General features: G+C 42.9%; 1 protein-coding gene across 14 annotated transcripts in view; it reads right to left on the minus strand.

Annotated features, from left to right (window-relative positions):
* Nucleotides 1–1,646, minus strand: part of stxbp5l (syntaxin binding protein 5L) — a 96,117-nt gene extending 94,471 nt beyond the window's left edge. For 9 of the 14 annotated variants that reach the window (XM_053878238.1, XM_053878237.1, XM_053878233.1 and 6 more), the window contains exon 1: nt 879–1,646. In XM_053878238.1, coding sequence (XP_053734213.1) covers nt 879–1,046 — 168 coding nt within the window. In that variant the 5' untranslated portion in view covers nt 1,047–1,646. The remainder of the gene's footprint in view (nt 1–878) is intronic. The other 5 variants (XM_053878243.1, XM_053878241.1, XM_053878244.1 and 2 more) reach the window with 2 other exon arrangements.
* Between the last annotated feature and the right edge of the window lie 6,934 nt (nt 1,647–8,580).

Below are 8,580 nucleotides of genomic sequence, written 5' to 3' on the forward strand. Positions count from 1 at the left end.
TGTATCATTTGTAGCACATATACTGGTGTGGACCTGGAGTACAGCCAAGCCACACACACAAACACACACACACACACACACGCACACCAGCCTTCCCAGAAGAGGAAACGCTATAAATAGATACAGCTATAAGCTTATAAGAAATGTGTCTGTTGGAGGTTTAAAACAATATAGAAATACTGGAGGGGTGCGGAGCTTGAATAATACTTTGGAGAAAAATGTCCTTTAAATGGTTATATTAAAATTGTACAACCAATTTTTGGGGGTTTAGATATAAATATATATTTTTCAAAAATGATTTAAGAAAAATATCCGTCTTTGTCATTTACCTCCAATTATGTGGGATATTTTAGATGCATGTAACTTATTGGTGTGAAAGTTTGTGTTTGTTGTGATGATAGTTTCAACTTTTACTTCACGATTTAAACACATCTCTTTATGGCTTTCTGTATGATCAATATTTCTGTAAAAATGGCTGCTGAAAAACAAATTATTCTGGAAAATGTTGATGGTTTCATTTCCAGTTGACTAGAAGTGAAGCTATCGTAATCGATCTTGTGTGTGAGATTTAATGGTTGAATTGTTTCATGAGCTTCAGGAGATGAAGGTCTTGAGTGGCTCTCAGTCAGGAGAACTTTGCAAACTGGAAGGTAAAAGCACATAAAGAATCTTGGACATAGAAGGTTGCGAATCATTACTGGGTGTTAAAGCAGATGCATGGCATTGATGCACCACTAAGTTCTAAGAAGATACTAGTGCAAATAGCATGTATCTTAGTCTGGAAAAGTCTCATTTTAAATCTAAGTTTCTAGCTTTATCACTGCATTATTGCACCACCTGAGCACATCATTGAATCAGACTCGATCGGTGCCACTCACCTTACACAGCTGAAAGTTTTCAGAAACTAGAGTCTCCTGGATGTCGATCTCCTTGGGAGTCGGTGCTGCAGTGGGAGTTCCAGCCGCGCTGCCACAGGACGGGGATCCGATTGTCGCCACCGGGGAGGAGGTGGTCAAACCATCCAACACCTTCCGGAACTTCTTCATGATGAAAACGGGTGGATTTGAGGGATCAGATAAGAGAGGACGGGTTCACGCTGCGTTGGCGTTTGCAGATGCAGCACCCTGACAAATGTGTGCACAGATGCTCTGCCCAGCTCGCTTTCTCTCTTAAGTGCAGTTTAAAAAGTCATGCAGGCTCCTCATCTTCCTCTGCTCAGAAATACATGCGTCGTATCCAGTCTGAGGATGCGGGTCTTCGCTCTCACATCAGACGACTTAACTTCATTGCCATCCTCAGTGCGTCCTAAAGTAGCAGCAACTCCAGGTAGGTCTCAAATCTGAACATAATCGGGAGACGGATGATTGCAGGAGGAGAACTTGGAGCGGCTCCCTGCTTCACAGCGGTTGTCAATGGAGGTGGGGGGGGGGAGAGAAGAAGGATGAAGCCACCGACTAGATGACAAGACAACGCATGAAAAGGCAGTCCACGGAGAAGGAGTCCAGATGATGAATAATAGATGGGAAAAGAGCAAAAGAGAGATGCTGGTTCAAACTGGAGGTTATTGATGGATTCAGTCAGCGTTGCCTCCCTGCAGACAGACACAGGAGCTGTCCGTGGTGCTGAAAACACACAGCAGGCCCCGCCCCCTCTTCTCTTTCTCTCGCTCTCTTTCTTTCCCTCTCACTCACACACACACGCACGCACGCCCCCCTCCCCTCGCATCCCTCTCTCCCCTCATCAACGATTGGGTGTGATGGGCAATAAAGGCACAGTTCACCACATTCATCCTGCCACTCTTAAATGGAGTCATACATCAAATATGTACAACAGCTTCTCGCTGAATGACCAAGAGAGGAATCTGTTTCATCATGAGCAGTTGTGATAAGGCTTTTCAGGTCCAACATTGGTTCCACAGATTCCTCACATCACATTGCTTCATTAAACGCACTTTGTGTGTTGTCTCCTGTATTCGTGCTCCCGTTGCTTTAATGCAGTTCCATTGTAGGTATCGCTGTTGTATTTAATGTATTTATTTGCTGCATTTTTCGGTGAATGCAAGCATCATTTTTTAGTCATTTATAAGCGTTTGAGTGATAAATATGCCAACTTTAATGTCTCTTTGTATTGTTCCTCGGTGGTCCTGATGAAGCTTCATGAAACGGTGTCCTCACTTTCAAAACTCTGTAAAATATATGTGAAATATATATGTTAAATGAAGTACAAATGAATTTCTACCCATGTTAATCAACAACCAAAGATTTTATAATTTCATTTATTACATGAAGAATTTATTCATGTATTTTTAATTTTTACTTTTATATCTATAACAGAGATTATGAATGAGATTATGAAACATGTACATACAACATATAACGAATGAAAAAAACTTCACACACACACATACATAGACACAGTGGTACCTCGGTTTTCGAACGTCTCGGACTTCGAACAAATCAGAGTTCAAACAAAAATTTCGAGATTTTTTCGCTTCGGATTTCGAACGAAAATCCAGAACTTGAACGCCGGAAAAACATAACGTGCACGGACTGATCAGCTGACCCACGAGGCGCTTTGTTATATATATTACATATTATAACGCAGCCACCATTTACTGACTGTTTTTTCTTCATATTGAGGTGTAAAACCTTTCCTGTCTCCACACTGGACCGTGGTAGAGTGTCACAGGGGAGGTGCTCGCTCTCAACACCTCCACTCCAGGGTTTGATGTCCTGTTGTGGGCTGGAGCTGGGACAGGGATGAGGCGAGTCTGGGACAGAGCGTGACTTGGTTTATGACTTTGTCACAGCCAAACTGCACAGAAGCGCACATTCAGAGCTGGACACGCACCGGGCACCTCTTCACTTCTGGAGAGACGTCACTCACTCGGCAACCCCTCCCACATGCAGCGGCCACACACATAGAGGAACAGCGCACCTGCAGCAGACGCTCTACATTCACTCCTACAAAAGACTATTTTAAGACTTGGAACGCATTATTTCTTTATCCATTCATTGTAATGGGAAAAATCGATTCAGATTTCGAACAAACCGCTTCTCGAATGGCCGTCTGGAGCCGCTTGTGGTCGAGAACTGATATATATATATATATATATATATATATATATATATATATATTTATATATGACCAACCAATAGGCAACCAGAAGTAATGAGTCTAGTCCAGTTAAAAGCAACACTTATACTGAGCTGATATCATCAGTTTGCACACTGTGCGAGTGCTTAAATTTCAATTTTCCTTTTACTTTATTTTCATTGTGCTCACCGTTTTCCATCGAACACATTTGTTCTCAACTGAAGCACTTTCCCCTCACACACCAAAGTTTCCAGCCCCACTTGACTGACGTTTAATATTTCATTGGAAACTGACAAGCCAATGCATGTTCAGCCAAACTGATTTGAACATTCATCAACTTCCCAGACTGCTGTGGGAATGTTGTAGAGCCGGGAGTAACCAACAATATAGATACAGGGAAGCAAAACTAGTTGTTTTTCATTGATTTCAAAAATAAAAATTGGACTTGGTTGCAATATCTAAATGCATTACGCACATAAAAGATTTGAGTAAGAAGTTTCAAGTAAATAAATAAACCTCTAGTTCACCAAAAATCTGAAGACATTTATTTCAATATTCAGTATAATGAAACTGCAATGCTGACTCACAACAGGATGCAGAACCTGGGGTGTGGATGAAGAGTGTGTGGCAGAGACAGTGGGGGGGAACAAAAGGGAAATGAGAGAGGAGGTGTTTGCACACAAACTGATTGCCGATTGTTTTCTGGTGCACACATTCAGCGCCTCGTCTGATTGGTTGAATCCATTGTATTGTTTTTGAATAGGTTGCGTTTGTCTGCTGAGAGATGGCAGCACACTCTTCGCACGCCAGTAAATGGAAATTCACTTGTAAAGAACTAAAGCATGCTTGAGTCATAGATGGATAGTTCGCATGACTTTGATGCACCACATGAAGAAGAAATGGCTCACTGATCCTCAATGAAGCTTAAATTGATCTTCCTTCTCTGCTATATGACTTGAATGTAATTGACAAAGAGCCACTTAGAGTTCACTGGGACTTTTGATGTGTTTTTTCAGTGTTTTATGATTTGTTTTTATTGAATAATTCATACATTCATTTGTTATTCGCTGCCTTCTCTCTCTCACCAAAGGCCAGTAGTGACCAACTGTACTGGACGGCAGCTAGAGAAGGACAGAGTTTGAAGACAAGGAGAACAGCTCAGTCACCCAGGGGAGACTCAGAGTAGAAGCCCTGCTTGGAAATCTTCTTTTGAGGTGTCACGGGACAGTTCCAAGACACGTCGGGGACACCAAGTGGAAGTGTTGTAGTCCAGAGTGCCAGGTCGAGACCTAAGCATTTAGACACCTAGACCTTTGAGGGACAAAGCTACATTACAGAATTCAGCATTAAAGCATTCAGTTCTTGGTTTGTTTTTTAAAAAAATGACTGCCATCTCTCTAGCAGTAGGAAAAAATGTTGAGTGTATCTATGACTGATAGACTTTTGTATTCTTTATTCAGCTTGGTCCTGGTCTTGATCTCAGCCACCTCATTTGTCTTGACACAGGCCGTCAAATTCTTGGTTGCGGTCGTAGTCTCTGTATTCCCTGGTCTCGGGTGAGGTGGTCTAGAGTACAACACCACCAAGTGGGGGCGCCTCAGTACTACCTCCAGAAACAGAGGGAAAGGTTTCAGGAGTGACAAAAGGCTGTAACCATTTGATGCCGGTGCTGTTCACATAAGGGTTTCCACTGACAATAACCTGCTCTCCTTGAAGGCTAGGTGACATGTTGGACTCAATATGAGTTTAGAACCACCCCAGAACCACTTGGGTTTACGGTAATCTAGCCACTGCTCTTACGAAGGAACAAAACACTTGAACATGATCACATTTTGTATGGTATTTACACTCTTTTTAAATGTGTTTACGGTCACGGTATGACAATGAAGTAACTGAAGGGAGAAAGAAATGATCTGAACTGTAATGAGTGAAAATGATATTTTGTAATCCGAACACACACATGGAAATGCAGGAAGCGCAGAACTGGGAGCACAGCCCAATTTCATCAGGGCGTATCTGACAAAAAAGCTATACAGGAACATAATTGAATAAATTGTTGCGGTCGGATCGACTTACATCAGCAAACACTGCAGTGGAAAAACAAAACCCAAATGCAATGACAGAGTCCGGTGTGGCACAGAGAAGCACGGTGAAACCTGCTATCAAAAGAATTCATGGACCCATTCTTAATTTTGCTGCTCGCGACCAGTGATATTGCATAAGCCCTTACATCACCAGCACTGCCCCCTGGCAAGACCCACTGTTATCGCGTCAGAGCACAGCACACGTGGTGCATCGGTGCTACTCTCCAATCTCAGATAAGATGACAGAGAGACAGCGTTTCGGTGTGTGTGATGGCTGCTCTCTGGAGGGCTGACAAACCCCGTGCTCTGCAGCTGTCTTCAGCACCAGCCCCGGAGCGTGACCGCTGCATGATTCTCTGAGCGACGAGTCACTGGTGCTTGGTCTGCGTGGGTGATGATTCGTTCTGTACCTGCTGAATGTAGTGAGGAGATGGAAGAACTGTTCAGAGAGGTTTATTTTGCATAAATGTGAGGATTTACTTCATAATGTGAGATGATACTTAAAGATTTCTTGTTGTTGTAGTGGTAAATATCAGGAAAAATGTGATGTGAATCGACCATCCATCCATCTTCTTCATTCACCCCAGAAAACTCCTGCTCTTTTGGAGGGATGCTGGCGCAATCTTAGGCCAATAACATGTCTTGGGTCTTCTCCCTGTCAGATCCACCTCACCCAGGAGGATCCTAGTAAGATTCCAGAGCCTCTTCAACTGCCTTCTCTCGATGTGGAGGAGGGAGTCTCAGCTCCTCACCCTATGGAGGAAACTAGTGATGGACTGATGAGGCTTCATGAAACAGTGTCCTCATTTTCAGAGTCCACTAGATGGCACTCTCTACTCTAAAATCTCTGGATTTGAACAACCATTTCAAAGAAACCTCTTGTTGTTGTTGTTGTTTTTAAGCAAGGGCGCCACCCACTGAGCTCTGAAAATGATCACACTGTTTCATGAAGCCTCATCAGCCCATCACTAGAGAAACCCCATTTTTATTTTGTCCTTTCGGTAACTACCAAAAGCTGGTGGCCATAGGTGTGGAACATTTGGCTCAGCTCTGTCTTCGCCTCAAATATCCATCTGTTGATTTCACATTCAATTTCTCCATCACTTGTGAACCCCAAGATGCGTAAGCTCCTCTACATGAGAAAGGATCCGTCCAGGGCAAGACATTTCACCCATCTCTGCCTGACAACCATGGTCTCAGATTTACACAGTCATACATCCGACGGCGACAAATCAGTTTCTCTTTTGAAAATCTCCTTCAAATATTTATAAATGACATGAATAATACATGACATTTTAACTGAACAGTGATGGATTATGTCGCTGTATATTCTCTTTAAGAAACACTGACATGAGTGGTAAATTTTCCATGAAGTGGTGGGAAAGAGCAAACGCCCATCTGTCTTGTGTTTGACTGAAAAGAGCTCAACCTGAGGTGGTGTTCGAAAGCGGCCACTTAACCGGCCTCACAAGCAGCTGTGCCATTAGAGTTGGACGCGGCCAGGGCGAGGCGTGCGACGTACGTGTTCTGCTTCACCCAGGCTGGGCGAAATACACAAAAAAAAAAAAAAAAGAGAGAAGAACAAAACAAAGCTTTTGTGTGATTCCAGTAATTATTGTATTCACTGACAAACAGAGCTTTGTTTTGGCTTTGAAGCCGTAATTACTTTGACAGATAATTCTTAGTTTGGAAAAACAGCAAACTGATGATTATGAAAGTAAATGACATAAACGTCGTGTGTTGGAGAAGAACACGCGCTGAATTTTAACAAAGAATGAAGCTGCGAACATGTAGCCTCAGATGTCTAATCAGGAGATGGTTGGAGGGACCTCATCACAATTAGTGGAGGCGACCGATGAAGGTCAAATGGGACATTTCAGCAGATGTTTCATGTTTGACCTGTGACCCAGTTAAAGTCGCAGGTGAATGTAGATGATTGTGATTAAAAGTTTGTCTCACCATCTCAGAGGAAGAAGAAGGGACTCGTGATGAGACGACGAGTTCAGGGGCAACGGAAGTTTCAATTCAATGTCGGCATTGATTCAGTGCCACGCCTTTGAAAAGATGTTAATAATTCCTTGAAAAGCACTTTCAATGATGGTGAGCTTCATGAAACAGTGTTTCAGAGCCCTCTAGAGGGCACTTTCTGTTGTAGAATCTCTGGATCTGTCAACTATTTCTCATCGGTTTTTAAACCGAAAGCGCCACCTACTGATCTCTGAAAATCAGGACACTGTTTCATGAAGCCTCACCAGCCCATCAACTAGCAGTAAAGGCCCATTTAATGCTCAACGTTACCTTGGGATCCGGATACAGACGGAGCCTTCTGTCTGTGGTCTGCATTCATTTTGTCCATATTTCCACATAGCTTATGGATATGGACCAAGCAGAGTTGTACTAGTGTTGCGGGAAGACATAACAATGGTGGAAATTCTCCGTCCTCCTGTCACGATACAATTAACAGATTCACCCACCACCGCCTCAGTTTTCCTCTTTGTGCAAGAGGGACATTATCAATACTTCTTCCACAGTTTCCATCTTGGTTTTGGAGTTTGTTGTTGTCATAAACATTTGACTCTGGGCTGCTCCCCCTGGTGGATATATTGGTGAACAGCAATACCAATGCAAAGAACTCATGGAAGCATGTGACGTTAACATTGGACAATTTCGTACACAGAGCATAAATGGACCCATCTTATTCCGAGAAGGTCAGTGAAGGAGATCATTGTCTTTGAAGAGCCTGTCAAGTCCGTTTTTCTTTCATGCTTTTAGTTGTGTGATTTCCGGTTTTGCTCTGTATTTCTGTTTTTCTCCAGCTTTCCGAGCAACATGGCTGGCATTCATCTGCTTATCAAGCTTTCATGAATATCAACACCTCAGTGCCAGCTCGTGCTGCCAGATGGTTACTTTGCGTTACAATGGTTTTTCCCCTGCCCTTGAGTGTATGCCCCGTTCCGTGTTCAGTTGTCGGCGCCCTTGGTTCTCCATTCCTCTTCGAATTTGTTTAATCTCCAGTTAAGAAAAAGAGGCACATTTTCCCAGTTATTTCTTTTTCTAAATTTTATGGGTGACCATTCTCGTTTCAGCAGCTAAGAACAAAAAGCAGTCTGTTCGACAACTGTGTTCACAGTGATATTCTATATTTGAAACCATTTCTACAGAGAGAGAGGCAAGGCGCTGCTTTCTGATCCACTTGGGCTGGAAGGTCTCACCTCCAATAAAGCTGCCCTAAGGCACTGACAGGTTTAGGAGTCCACTGTGACCAGGCAATGGAAAACACGATTAAAAATAAATCTGTGAATAAACAAGAAACCACCAATTTCTTTGAATTACTTCAACAATCACTTCAAATGTTAGTGGTGTGGGCATTGACTTCAGATTTCCGAACATCCAGAACATC

This window comes from Synchiropus splendidus, chromosome 10 (genome assembly GCF_027744825.2).
Source record: "Synchiropus splendidus isolate RoL2022-P1 chromosome 10, RoL_Sspl_1.0, whole genome shotgun sequence".
Lineage (NCBI taxonomy): Eukaryota > Metazoa > Chordata > Actinopteri > Syngnathiformes > Callionymidae > Synchiropus > Synchiropus splendidus.